Here is a 15,222-nt window from a genome sequence, read left to right as displayed (position 1 = left end):
AAAAAAAAAAAAAAAAAAAAAAAAAAAAAAAATTTTTTTTATTGTAAAAGAAANTATTAGAATTACTTGAAATAATACAGAAAATTTTAATGGTATAAATATGTATAAACCAACTGATATTTTTTTTTAAATTTTACTAAATTTAGAGATTATTTTTTTTTTTTTTTTTTTTTTTTTTGTAAACTTTAAGTTATTTGTATTATTAAATATTTATATTAAATTATATCTTTAGTTGAATACCAACATAGATAGCATTTGTTATCACAACTTTATGTAAAAAAATATTATTCATCATAATATATATATGTATTTATGTATTTTTATTTTTGAAGATATCACTTAAAAAAATTGAATATAATATTATACTATACTTTTTTTTAATAATTTCAATCTTCTTTTTAATCATTTTATAAGTTTATACAATTTAGAAAAAAAAAAAAAAAAAATGATAAAATAAAAAAAATTATGCAACACAGTAAATATAAAAGTGTAAATATATATGTAAAACAAATTAAACAAAAAAATATTAAGAAAAACCTAAATGAGGGTAATTTATAAAGAATATCATTTTGAAATAAAAAAAAAATTAAATATACATAAAATGAAGATTATTTAAAAATAACACTTTTATATTTTTTTGCTATTCTATTAGATGCTATTGTAGTTCTTTTCCTTAACGATGATTTATTAGAAGATGTTTTTTTTCTTAACATATGATTTCTACCTGCTTTTTTTCTAATTAATTTTCCGTTTTTTGTTATTTTAAATCGTTTAGCTATTGATTTATTTGTTTTAGGCTTGATATCAGTGCTTCCACGAACATTTAATTTGAAAGTATGAAAATTTTTAATAAAATTACTATTCATTTTTATAAATAGGAACTTATATAGTTTTTTTTTTTCTTTTTCTATACATTTATTTTTTAAAAAATTTATATAATTAATTTTTCCTTTTAGATTCTCATTTATTTTATTCAAGTACAATTGTTTACTTATTATATTTTTTTTTCCATCTGAAAAATCTAGAAAAAAAATAAATATTATTAATACAAGTAAGAAATACTTCATAATTTTTTATAACTATTAATAAACATCTTTATTTATTTTATAAAAAAAAAAAAAAAAAAAATTATTAAAAAAAATATAAAATTCTTATGCATTCTGTTAATTTTATTAATATATTTAATATAAAAATAAAAAAAAATTGGATATAAAATATATTCTTTTATTTATAAATTTCTTCTATTTTTTTTCTTATTTTTCTTAAATAAGAATGTAACTTTCATATAAGAACTCATTTTATCTTTTCTTTTAATAGGTTGCTAATTATGTTAATTAAAAAAGAATATTAAATTATAATTCATCTTAAAAATAACATATTTTATGAATTAAAAACTATCTTTTTATAAATATCAATAAAATAGTTTGCATTTTAATAAAGATTCAATTAGTGTTAAAATAAAAAAAGTGCTTTTTATAACTTAATAGGTCTGCATACAAAAATACATATTTACAAGTATAATACATACATTTGTAATTATAAAGAAAAACTAAAAAATAAAAATTAATATAATAAAATAACTTATATATAAAATTTTAATTTTTTATAAAGGAGTATATATAATTAAAAAAAAAGTGTAAAAAAACAAAGTTAAGTTATATATGTGTTTAGTAAAATTCAATAATAAAAAAAAAAAAAAAAAAAAAAAAAAAAAAAAAAAANAAAATTAAAAAAAAAAAAAAAAAAAAAAAAAAAAAACAAGTTGAAGAATAATTTTATAACAAAAAAATCTACTAAAAAAATAATAATTAAAAATTCCCACTATGCATTATATTTTTTTTTTTTTTTTTTTTTTAAATTAAAAAATCTTTAAAAATATATTTTTTTCTATGTTTTTTAATTAATACAAACATTTATACATGAAAAATAAACGTTTTTTTTTTTTTTTTTTTATAAGTTTGTAATTTAAAATATAAAAACTTCATATTATATAATTTGTATATTAGCTAAAAAAAAAAAGAAAAATTATTTAGTTAAAAAATTTTTAATATATTAAAATATAAATTAAATTTTTGCTTATCTATTATATTTTTCTTATATTTTTAGATAAATTTATATTTTTAACAAATATATATATTATATTTACATAAACATATATAGAAGAAATATATTTTTATATAGAAAATAATTAAGTAAAAATTAAAAATTTTAAATAATTTTATATATATGAGTAATAAAATACAGATGTATATGAATTTATACAGGCATATATAATTAAAATATTTTTTATTAATAGTTTTTTAAAGGTTTTTCAGATTTAATTCAACTTTATAAAATATCAATAATATATATGTTACAGATTAAAAAAAATTTAATGGATTATTTTTATTCCTTTCTTTTAATTAATAAAATAACTAATATATTTCAAAATATATTCAAATAAGAAAGCATAAGTATGTCATAATATAAAAAAAAAAAAATAAAATAAAAAAATAATAAATAATAAATAAATAAAAAGAAAAAGATAAAGAAATAGAAACAGAAAAATAAAAAGAAGTATATTTTTATATATATATTAAATAAAATAATCAGGAAATGATATTTAAAATAACCATGAATTGCATATGTATGATATAAATATATGTAAATATAATATATTTGATTAAATAGAAAAACAGATAAACAACTAACAGGTTAAAATTTTTAAAATTTTATGATATATTTATATAAATATATATGCAAATAAAAAAAATACAATAATATATATTGAAATGGAAAGTTTGTTAAATAAAATAGATAAAATAGAACCAAGTGATCCAAAAATAAGAGAAGAGTATAATAAATTTAAGTATGATGTCACTAAACAAGCCATAGAATCATTAAAGGAAAGAATACCAAAAAGAATAATTTATTTTAACAATTTAGTAAATGTGAATTCAGAACCAGGAACAATTTTGGATACAAAAGATTTAGATAGTAATTCATATAAATATAAAATAAATCATATAGAAGAAAATGTTAGAAAAAAACATAAAGTTAACGATTTAGATGATAGAGAAAAAAAAAAAGATACTTTAGATTATAATATGAAAAATTATCCAAATCATGAAGAAAAAAAAATTACAATTGATGAAAAAGTTTTGTATACCCATTATGTACCTTCCCATAAACAGATATATGCAGAATTAGAAAAAATAAAAGCATATGCATCTGAATTAATAGAAGTAATTGGAAATATTAAGTTATGGATACAATTAAATGTACCTAGAATAGAAGATGGTAATAATTTTGGGGTAGGAATTCAAGAGGAAGCAATTCAAGAATTGGCAAGAGTAGAGGAAAGCGCATTTAATTTATATGATGCTATTGTAAAATATTATATGGAAAGAGCAAAATTATCAACAAAAGTTATAAAATATCCCAATGTTTACGATTATCAAGAAGCTATTAGAGAATTAGATGAAAAAGAATGGATTCATATAAAAATTACTATCATAGATATGAGAAATAATTACATTATGCTTTACGATTTATTATATAAAAATTGGGAGAAAGTTGTCAAACCAAAAAATGAAGATGCACATCATAGAATGACATTTTAAATGTAGGTAAGTATAAATGAAAATATGTTTAAAAATAAAATTTCTAGAAATGTATATATGGAACAACGAAAGGATTAATATATTTTCTCAAAATTTATGTTCATAAGCTCAATTGCTTAAATTTAGGTATTATGTTAGTTTATAGAGAAATGCAAAATTCAACAATTTTCTGAAGTTAAAAAATTCTAATAAATATACAAAATATATTAAATATATATAAAAGCGTGTTAAATATTTTTTTCCCTTTTTTTTTTTTTTTTTTTAATTGATTACTTTTATTGTGTCATTTAAAATTAGTGTATCAATCGTATTTATTATATTTTTCTTTTATTTTCTTAAATAATTCATATATTTATTTTTATATATTTTTATTTTATTATTTGTTAGTTGTATATATATATATATAGATATTATATAAATTTTTTATGAATTATTTTGTGATTATGAATATAAGAAAATATACATGTTTTATTATTTACACTAATTGCTTTCAATTTTTTTTTTTTTTTTTTTATTAAAACAAAAAGAACACTCAAAAGAAATATTTATTAGAATAATTTATAAGAGACAAATTTTAATAACATTTATATATATATATAAATATTACCATTTAAAGATTACATAGAGAAATATGTTTTCATAAAAAATAATAAAAGTTTTAATATTATAATATTACATTTTTATAAACATGAAATTATATTTTTGAAGGTTTCAAAATTAGTTTTTGTTAATGTATTAATAATTATGTAGGAATAAAAAATTTATTATAAGTTTATTTTAATTATCGTTTCAAAAATAAATATATTAATGTATTTGTAACGTAGTTTTTTTTTATTATTTTTACTTTAAATTAAATATATAAAAGCAGAAACATTATTTCATTTTTTCTTACTCTATTATAATTATTCACTCTTATTTCCTAATATCTTTTAAGTCATTTTTAAAAAATTTTATTTCATTTTTTTTTTTTTTTCTTTAAACTAAACACTTATTATCTCCTTAAAGACAAAAGAGTATTATTAGTTTTACATTTATTTTGCGTTTAATACTATGTATTTTTTTGGAAGATAGTAATTATTTACTAAAATTTTATATATTTGATTAACTACATTACCTTGAACTAATACTTCTTCTTTTTTTGTTGATGGAGAAATTACAATAGTACATGAACATGCTAGTTGCTTTTGTAAATATTCAGAAAATTTGTTAAGATCTAAATGAAATAAATATAAATTTGTTATATGTGTAACGAATTTTTTCCCTCTCATTCTTGCAATAGAATAAATATGAACGGATGGGCATACCCCTTTTATTATTTTAATTGGCTCAATATCAAAATTTGCATAAGGTTTAATTATTGAATAACATGGTTGTTGAATTGAAATAAACTGATTTAAAATTGTTTCATAAGGTAATTTATCAATATTATCATCGATAGATAAAGATGAATGTAATGTTTCATTTATGTTTATTAAATGCATATCATTCTTATCTTGCAAATTTTCTAATTTAATATATGATTTAAATATATCTTTTAATTGAGTTATATTAAAATAAGAATTTTTTTCGGTTTTAATATCTACATATCGAAATATATCTAACGTTTTATTTGTTGGCATATAAAATTCTAATACTTGCGGCCCTTTATTAATTAAATCTGTCTTTATATTTTCGTTTTCATCCTCGTTTTCAATTTTTTTTTTTGCATTAGTTGGTGTTGGCTCATATGATGCTAATAAAGGATTTTCTTTATGAATATTTACTATGGATACAATGTTTCTTTTTTCTTTAATTTTTATCAATTTTATTTTTACGCAATTCTGAATAAATTTTATTAATTTTTTATAACTTGATTTTTTTACATCTAATGTTATATATATTTCATTATTCTTAATTTTTTTTATATCATCATAAGATACGTTACATTTATGTAACTCTCCTAGAAATTTTTTATTCCTATGAATATATGCGCATTCTTTAGTCATTCTACTATAAACACCAGAAACATCAAGTGGCAAATTATCATCATTTATGTAATATAAAACTTCTAACATTAAATATAACATCAACAAATCCTGCTGTTCACAATTTAATTCAAACAACTGTTTATTATTTATTTCCACTGTACCAGTTATCTCTTCTTCCGTTATGTCGTCTTTATATTCGTTTTTAATAAATTTTTTTTTTTCGAATTCATCACTTGAATTATTATTAATTTCCAAATCATTATTTCTCTTTTTTAATTCCTCCTGTTTCATATATTCATAATCTTTATTTGTGTGTTGACTTTTTTTTATTTGGTTACAACTATCAAAATCATCCTCTGAAGAAGTATTACTTTTTTTGTTACTATTTTTTTCGTAATATTCATGATTATTTAAATCATTTTTAATATATTCATTATAATTTCTTTCATCCGATTCATTTAAATCTAAATTTTTTTCAATTTCACAAAAATCAATAACACACTCTTTTTTTTCATTATCTTCTTCCAATTTATTTGTTTTATTTACTTTTATTACTTGTTCAGTAGTATTATTTTGTTGTTTGTCTTTATTATTATCATGATTTAAACAATAAGAAATATTTTTTTTTTCATTATTTTTTTCAATTAATACTTTAAAGTGTTTATAAAAATTTTCTAAGTATTTTTCATTTGATATACTTTTACGTTTTGCTTCCTCTTCCTTTTTTTTTCCTACATTATTTTTATCAATAAATTTTTGAGAACTATTTTCCTTTTCTTGATCTGTATCTACATCACTTCCCCATCCAAAATAATCTTTTTTGTTTTCTTTTTTTTTTTCCTTTTCTATTTCATTTTTTCCCTTGCTCTCATCATATATTTTAAAATCTTCGAAATTGTCTACTATATCTTCAACAGAATCTATCACTTTATTTTTGAAGCTTTTATCTGGTACAATTTGGGGACCTAGTTTCCATAACTCATCATTAAATATATGAATTAATTTTAAGCATTTCCCTTTTGAATTGTACAATTCCTTGTTATTTTTATATTCAATCAAACATTGTCCTACAGCAAATATGTAGGGATTATTAAAAACTCTTACTCCCCAAACATTCCCATCTTTGAGTTTTTCTAGATTATTAATTTCTTTGCATATCCCTGGGATCATCAAATCTGCACCCCTTAATAAATATTCTGATGCAGGTGGATATATTACAAAACATGGAATTAAATTTGGAAACTTCCATAATGTATAAACAGTTGGATAAATAACATTATTAACACAAAATAAAACTGGAATATTTTTCGATATATACACAATTATTTTTGTATTTTGTACTTTACAAACACTTGTGTCTTCTTTACATAAAATATCATCTAGATCTTCTTCTCTTTCTATAAAAAATGTATTCTTTACGTTTATAAATATTCTTTAAAAAAAAAAAAAAAAAAAAAAAAAAAAAAATTATGAACAAATAAGAATATTTTTTAAAATTTTTTAAATTGTATTAATAATCATAAAAATTATTTTTATTTTTCACTTATGTAAATTTTATAATTTTTCTATTTTAATTTTGCACTTATATTTTTTACTTTTATTGCTAACACTTCAATTTTCTATTTTCTATGTCTTATAAGTTTACATTTTCATATAATTTTTTATATTTTTTTTTTTACTATATTTAATATTTATACTCATTTTTTATTTTGATTTCTTAGTCTCTTTTTTTTTTTTTTTTACATAAAATTTTTTTATCTGCATTTACTAATTTAACTTACTTTTTTCTATCTTTGTTACCAAGAAAATTTTTGTTCACTAATGTTAATTTATTTTTGAACATCTTCCTTTTATATCACCCAAAATAAAACAATATTTTATAAATGTTTCTTAAAATGAAGAAAAGTACCCTAAAATTTTTTAATTCTATATGCATAATTTTCATTAAATAACCAATAAAACTTTATTAATATAAAACAACTCTTCATAAAATACAAAAATATTTAGATAAATTAAAACATATGTTAATTCTTTTTTACAATTTAAAAAATAATCTTATTTTGTGAGTAAATAATAAATTAAATAAAAGAGGATACATCATATAATTTATTATTTCTTTTTTTTTTTTTTTATAACTTATAAAAAAAAAAAAAAAAAAATGTTTTATTTAATTAATTTTTAATTTTAAAATTTATTTGTATTATCATTATGCTTATAGGATTATATAAAAGAAAATTTTATAACATGTAAAAAAATTTGCATAGATAGGTAAATGTGATAAGGCAACATAAATAATAAAAAATAGATGCAGTGGAAATTTTTAATAATTTATACACTTTTCAGATATATATAAAAACCATATTATGAATAATTAATATTAAGAAAATGAGTAACAATAAAAAAAAAAAAAAAAAAAGTAATGTTTTTTATAAATTTTTTATAATTTAAAAATATGTTATAAAAGGTATTTCATAATTATTTGTTTATATTTTTATTATTATTATTTATATGTGGTCAACTAAAAAGAAACCAAAAAAAAAAAAAAAAAAACTATACATATATACATTATAAATTTTATTCAAAAAAAAAATTTTATATTCTAAAATAAAAAATTTTATAAAAAGGCAACATATTAAAATAATCAGTAGGTTTATCAAACTGTTTTTTTTATTTTCCCTTTTGTATATATGTTTTATATATATATTAAACATATTTATACATAAAGAGAAGTAACTTTTTTTCACTTTAAAATAAGAAGAAAAAATTTTTTTTGAAAGAACATGAGTTTAGATAAAAAATAATAGATAGATATTTTCTAGATTTTTTTTATAACGCGTAAACATCTTAATAGATTTTATTTTTATATCGATATTCAATATTCCAATGCATATGTAAAAAGAAAATTGTATGTCTTTTATTTTTTTTTTTTAATCTATGTAAAAAGTATATGAAAAAAAATATAGTTAGTATCTTTTAAGATCTACATTAGTTATGAATATTTATTTTTTCTTTTAATTTTTAAGAAGATTCGTAATTTTTTAATATTTTGCAAGTTATTTTTATATATAATATTAATTTTAAATTATAAATTACCTTATATTTTTATTTTTTGTTTTGAAAAAAATTAAAAACTAATATTTTTTCTTTTTCTATATATTAAATAGTTATATTATTTTAAATTAAAGAATAATTTAATTGTTATAAAATTTCTTGTATTCACCTAAATATTTCTTAAAAAATTTCTTTTTTGTGTGCGTTAAAGTGTGTAGTTTGTGCATAAAGATATTTTAAGAAATGAAAATAAAAAAAATAAAATTTAAATAAAGAAGTTGAGTGCACAAAGTTTTTATTCTTCTACATAGAAAAAAAAAATTTCTAATATTTTTATGATGGTTTCAATCAATTATGAAAACATTTATAGGTAAAATAAATATTTAATATATATATTTGCATTTATTTATAAATATATACATATAATTCGTTGATTTTTTCTATAATTTATAATTAATAAAAGGAAAAATTAAAGTAAGGATAATGGAAAAATATATTTTTTTATGCAAATTCTATTTTGCATAGCTTTCACTTATGCTAGTATTACATACACATTAGTTTTTTATTATCTATTATTGCATAAATTTTTTCTATATAATTTTTTTTTTTAAATAAATTATTATTTTTACTTTTGTTGGGAAATAAAATTACACATTTTATAGATGTGCTAATGAAGTGAAAACACATTAATATATCAACGCTGTTTTTCATTTTATTAAAAAAAAAAATCTTTTAGATGTTAGATATTGAAATATTTTAGTTTATTTATTAATTTAGAAACTGTTTTAAGGTGTTAAACTTTTTTTATAAAAATTATTTAAAAAAAAAAATACAAAAGAAGAGTAAAAAGTCATTTTTGAAAGATAAAAAGTAAATATTAACATATATATGGAAAGAAGTAATAAAGAAGTAAGAAATATTTAATTTTCTTTTTATATTTATTACTAATTTTTTTATTTTTTCCTATTTTTATATAAAAAATTCATAGATTGCAATATATTAACTTTTGAAGTTATCCATTTGAATTATACAGTTGATAAAATATATATGATTTTATGTAAATGATTGAATTTTTTAAAACCAATAAAAAAAGAAAAATAATGAAACTTATACTTTATATATTTATTTTAACATTTTTAATGTTAATTTAAGTATTACAAAATTATAATTATTTTTCATAATAAAGAATATTTTATTAGACATTGAAAAGTCTAATTTATATAAATTTCTAATTAGAAAAATATTAAATGTTAATTGATAAAAAAAGAAAATATTTCATTTTCACTTCTATGCAAATAAAATTCTATATATATATATATATATATATTTTAATAAATAAATAATGTAATTAAAATTTTTCACTATTTAGATGCCACCTAAAAATTATTCAAGAAAAGAAGTTTCAAAACTTCTAGGATGTTTATCAGAGGTATTTCTTGATATTATATTTTAAATTGAGAAAAAGAAAAAATAAATTAATATTACTTTTATTGAAATAATATTTATTTTATTCTATCTTATTTTTTAAGGAGATTGATAAACAACAACCAAAAAATGTTATACATTTTATGGTTGACTTTTTATGTAAAAATTATGCCTCACATTTAAAAGGTTTTGCACATGTGTGGAATGTAGGTAATTTGTTGAAATTACGTTTTTCTTTTTTTTTTTTTTTTTTTTCTACATTTTTATTTGAATTTTTCTTTTTGTAGATTTAGAACTAGAAAAAGAAAAAAAAATAGTTATAGAATTTTTTAAAAGCCAAAAATTAACAACTGAAATAGCTAAGCATTTTATCAATGTTGGTTTTGATAGTGTAAGTATAAATTTCTATTTTGAAGAAAGTTTTAAGATATATGATAACAAAATTATATTTTTTTTTTTTTAAATTAGATGGAATCGCTATTATATTTAAATGTCCATGTTTTAGATGATATTGAGGAATTTAATCAAGTGCACTGGCTACCTGGACATAAAATAAGATTACAAGTTTGATTAAATTGATATTATATTTTGTATTATTTATTATATTTTACTTATATTTTTTTTATTTTATTTTTTCAGCAAATGTTTTCGAATATTGATGAGAACATTAAAATGTTTTATAAAGAATATGAAATGGATGATTTGCAAAATAGCATAAATTATAGTTGTATACATGTAAGGAGAAAATAATAATTAAATAATTTTTTATCATTTTTATTTAATAAAAAAAACATATTTTTTTTTTTTATAGCAACCAACAAGTTATTATAAAGTTCCAACTTTTCAATAATTTTTAATTATAAATTAAAAAAAATTAAGGTTATAAAATTACGAGTAAAATATCACAATTTTTTTTTCCTTTTTTAAAGGTTATTCGTACATTTTTGTTAATAAATCAACTATATTGTAAATGATAAAATAGATAAATATTTTTAAATTATTTTTCTTTTTTTTTTTAAATTCATCCATTTTTATAATATAAAATATATATATATATATAATAGTTCTTCTTTTTTATATCTTTTTTATTATGAGAACTTTTAGAACAAAATTTATATAAAAAAATATATAATCATTAAAAAAATAGAATGTTTTAAAAAATAAAAATGTGGGATACTGCTGAAATTAATACTATTTAAATGGTTTTATATAAAGAACAATTATTATTAAAGAATTTAAAAAAACAAAAATATAATAAAAATAATGGAAAACATAAAAAAAGAATATAAATATGTATATAAAAAAAAAATAAATTCCTAACTTAGTTTAATATTACATTTCTTATAATTTGATTAAATTCTTTTTTAAGATTATACAAATAAATTGCTTTAAATCAATAAAATTTCTTTTATTAATCAACAAAGACCAAAATTTTAATAAGGTAATGTTAAAATATTCTTCATTTTAGTTTTGTAAAATAATTGTATAACTTGTTATAATAAAAGCTAAATTCATAAAATTTAGATAATCAATATTCTTGAGTTCACATGTTTTTAATGAAAAATATTTCTTTTATGTAATATTCAAAATTAAATTATTGTAAACCATTTTTATATTTTTTAAATGAACTTAAAAAAAAAAATAATATAATTTTTATTATTAAAGAAAAAAACCATTAAATTTTATACATTTCTAATTATTGACATTTAAAGAATATTTAAATATTTTCCTATTAAAAGTAAAAAAAAATTTTTAATGAAATTTTTATGAAATAAAATAATATGCATTATTCACAAATATGTAGAAATATTTTATACTTAATGTGCAAAAATACAAAATATTTTTTAAATAAAAAAAAAAAAAAAAAAAAAAAAAAAAAATATAAGTTTGGAATTAAATTAACAAAATAATAAGAATATTAATTATAATTTTCATAATAAATAATTAAAAAAAAAAAAAATTAACAAAAAAGATATAAAAAAATTTTGTTTAAATATATGTCATTCATTATTTTTTTTGATAAAATTTTGTGAATNTAAAAAAAAAAAAAAAAAAAAAAAAAAAAAATATAAGTTTGGAATTAAATTAACAAAATAATAAGAATATTAATTATAATTTTCATAATAAATAATTAAAAAAAAAAAAAATTAACAAAAAAGATATAAAAAAATTTTGTTTAAATATATGTCATTCATTATTTTTTTTGATAAAATTTTGTGAATATTTTTTTATTGTTGTAATATAAATTCTCTTTTGCTTTTTATGAAAAATATATTTTTTTAATTTTTTTTTTATATTAAAGATAGTGTTTATTACTTCAGCTTACATTTCTTTCTTTTTTTTTTTTTTAATATTTTTTCCTACATTTTTTTAATAAATTAGTTATATAAGCACATTATTATAATACACTATTTTATCTCTTAAAATTTTGAAGAATGAAAAATCTTGATGCTCGTAAATTTATTAAGTTATTTAATATTTTGAATAAAAAGAAAAAATATCCTTATTTTAATTTAAAATATTTAAAAAATATAAGAAATGGGAAAGAAGGATATGATCTAATGTCAAATTATATAAATGCCAATAAAGGAAGAATATTAAATGATACAATAAAATGTAGATATGAAAATATAATGACAAAGTTAACTACAAATATTACAGAATTCAATAAAGCAATAAATAAAATAAATAGTGAAAATATATTAACTCCATATAACAGTACAAAGTATAAAAATAGTTTTAATGTTAATAAAAAAAACCATGATTTATTAATTGAAATAACTTATAAGAATAGTGAAAATACAAATATAAATAAAAGTAATAGTAGAAAAAATGATCTTAAAAATAATGATAAAAATTCTAAATTAATGATAATAGAAAGTTATAATAAAAAAAACATAGAAGCAAATAAAAAAAAAGTTATAAACAAATCTTCTGATAAATTATTAAACAATGATGAACTAAAAATATTTGGTTCCACTGGGAAAAAAAAAAGATATTCATTAAATGAATATAAAGAAGGAAAAAAAGATAAAAATGATGATCAAGGAGAAATATATGGAAATCATTTAAAAGAAGTAAATTATGATAATTTAAATTTAGAAAATAAAGCAAATGAATATGAGAAAGAATCTATAGATAATATTAATAATAACAATAATATTAAAGATGAAGAAGTAAGTCATTTAAATACAAATGAAGTAAATTATAAAGAAGTTTCTTCATATAATGAAAGTGAAAACGTAAATAATAATGAAAATTGTTCTAAGGTAAAGATCACTAAAGAAAATATAATAAATATAAATGAGATAAAAAAAGAATCAAAAAAAGGAAAAAACCAAAATAAAATATTTACTGAAGATGATAATATAGGAAGTAATGAAAAAAATTTAAAGGAAAATATGATTAATGAAGAGAATGTTAAGGAAATAAATGAAAAAGAAGAAATAAAAACCAAAAAACAAGATAATACAAAAAAAGGAAATGAAAATATCAATTTCCAGATGAAAAATATTAAATCAAATAAAAAATGTTTATATCCCCATGAAATTGTGGAATATTTAAACAAATACATTATAGGACAAACTGAAGCAAAAAAAGTCGTAGCAAATGCATTAAGACAGAGATGGAGAAGAATTCAAGTAGATGAAGATATGAAAAAAGATATAATTCCTAAAAACATTTTAATGATTGGTCCTACAGGTGTAGGAAAGACAGAAATAGCTAGAAGAATTTCTATGTTTGTTGATGCTCCATTTATAAAAGTAGAGGCAACAAAATTTACAGAAGTTGGTTTTCATGGTAAAGATGTAGATCAAATTATAAAAGATTTAGTAGAGATAGCAGTGAAAAGACAAAAAACAAAATTTGAAATAGAGATAAGAGAACAAGCTGAAGAAACTGTAGAAAATATTATTTTATATTCTTTATTAGGGAATATAAAAGAGGAAGAAAAAAACATATGGAGAAAATATTTAAGAGATGGTTCATTAGATGATAAAGTGATAAGTATAGATATACCGAATTATATAAATAATAATATTTTTTCCAATGATTCTGTCGAAAATGCTGTAAAAGAAGCATTAAGTAACCATCAAAATATAAAAAGTGTAAAAATTATACATCAAAATATTAATAAACAAAATGATAAAAAAACAATGACTATAAGAGAAGCTAAGCAAAAACTATTGCAACTAGAAATTGACTCTTCAATGAATCAAGAAGTTATTTTAAAAACAGCTATTAATTCAGTTGAAGAAGAAGGAATTGTTTTTATTGATGAAATTGATAAAATATGTTCTAAATCAAATTCTTCATATAATGGCCCTGATGCAAGTGCTGAAGGAGTTCAAAGAGATTTACTACCATTAATTGAGGGATGCGTAATAAACACAAAATATGGAAATATAAATACTAATTATATTTTATTTATAGCATCAGGAGCATTTCAAAGAGTCAAACCAAACGACATGTTAAATGAATTACAAGGAAGATTACCTGTCCATGTTACTTTATCTAGCTTAACTATTAAAGATTTTATTGAAATATTGACTAAAACTCATAATAATTTAATACAGCAAAATATAGCTTTACTAAAAACAGAAGGAATTGATTTACAATTTACTGAAGATGCCATAGAAACTATTGCAAATGCTGCTCATGACATGAACTTTTATATTGAGAATATTGGAGTGCGTAGATTGCATACAATTATTGAAAAAATTATGGAGGATATTAATTATGATGTTTACAATTATGTTAACCAAACTGTAGTTATTGATAAAGAAAAAGTGAAGAAATCATTAGAAGGCTTTATAAAGCAGTATGACTTAAAAAAGTATATAATTTGAATTACAATATATTTTGCTTACAGGAGTTATTAATCTATGAATAAGAAACTTTATGTGAACAAACACATTTTTATTATATTTTTTATAAAGTATAATATTTTCTTTTATTTTTCTATGTGCTTTTCCTTATGATTTACGTTTACATTTTTTATGTAAATAAATATGTATAAATTTATTTATATATATATATTTTTTTTTTATGGATATATTCATATTTTTATGAATATATTCATATTTTTCATGAATATATTGATATTTTTCATGAATATATTCATATTTTTCATGAATATATTCATATTTTTCATGGATATATTCATTTTTTTTTTT

General features: G+C 17.2%; 5 protein-coding genes across 5 annotated transcripts; 3 read left to right on the top strand and 2 right to left on the bottom strand.

Annotated features, from left to right (window-relative positions):
• Nucleotides 1–608: 608 nt before the first annotated feature.
• On the bottom strand, nt 609–1,067 carry PGAL8A_00420500 (apicoplast ribosomal protein L35 precursor, putative; the record flags this gene model as incomplete). The annotated part of the gene is made up of 1 exon (XM_028672925.1): nt 609–1,067. The coding sequence occupies one exon, from the start codon at nt 1,065–1,067 to the stop codon at nt 609–611; it is 459 nt and encodes a 152-aa protein (XP_028529429.1).
• A 1,704-nt stretch (nt 1,068–2,771) lies between these two features.
• Nucleotides 2,772–3,602, top strand: PGAL8A_00420400 (subunit of proteaseome activator complex, putative; the record flags this gene model as incomplete). Its single annotated transcript, XM_028672924.1, has 1 exon — nt 2,772–3,602. The coding sequence occupies one exon, from the start codon at nt 2,772–2,774 to the stop codon at nt 3,600–3,602; it is 831 nt and encodes a 276-aa protein (XP_028529428.1).
• Nucleotides 3,603–4,633: 1,031 nt separating this feature from the next.
• Nucleotides 4,634–7,412, bottom strand: PGAL8A_00420300 (translation initiation factor SUI1, putative; the record flags this gene model as incomplete). The annotated part of the gene is made up of 2 exons (XM_028672923.1): nt 4,634–7,001; nt 7,351–7,412. 2 exons carry the CDS (start codon nt 7,410–7,412, stop codon nt 4,634–4,636), a joined length of 2,430 nt encoding a protein of 809 aa, XP_028529427.1.
• A 2,577-nt stretch (nt 7,413–9,989) lies between these two features.
• PGAL8A_00420200 (conserved Plasmodium protein, unknown function) lies at nt 9,990–10,895 on the top strand (the record flags this gene model as incomplete). Its single annotated transcript, XM_028672922.1, has 6 exons — nt 9,990–10,049; nt 10,150–10,255; nt 10,339–10,436; nt 10,514–10,609; nt 10,685–10,780; nt 10,857–10,895. The coding sequence occupies 6 exons, from the start codon at nt 9,990–9,992 to the stop codon at nt 10,893–10,895; spliced, it is 495 nt and encodes a 164-aa protein (XP_028529426.1).
• Nucleotides 10,896–12,480: 1,585 nt separating this feature from the next.
• Nucleotides 12,481–14,895, top strand: ClpY (ATP-dependent protease ATPase subunit ClpY, putative; the record flags this gene model as incomplete). The annotated part of the gene is made up of 1 exon (XM_028672920.1): nt 12,481–14,895. One exon carries the CDS (start codon nt 12,481–12,483, stop codon nt 14,893–14,895), a length of 2,415 nt encoding a protein of 804 aa, XP_028529425.1.
• Nucleotides 14,896–15,222: the final 327 nt, after the last annotated feature.

Source organism: Plasmodium gallinaceum (genome assembly GCF_900005855.1).
Source record: "Plasmodium gallinaceum strain 8A genome assembly, contig: PGAL8A_v1_119, whole genome shotgun sequence".
Classification (NCBI taxonomy): domain Eukaryota; phylum Apicomplexa; class Aconoidasida; order Haemosporida; family Plasmodiidae; genus Plasmodium; species Plasmodium gallinaceum.
The sequence above is the reverse complement of the archived record's forward strand: the minus strand, read 5'-3'. Positions and strand labels throughout refer to the sequence as shown.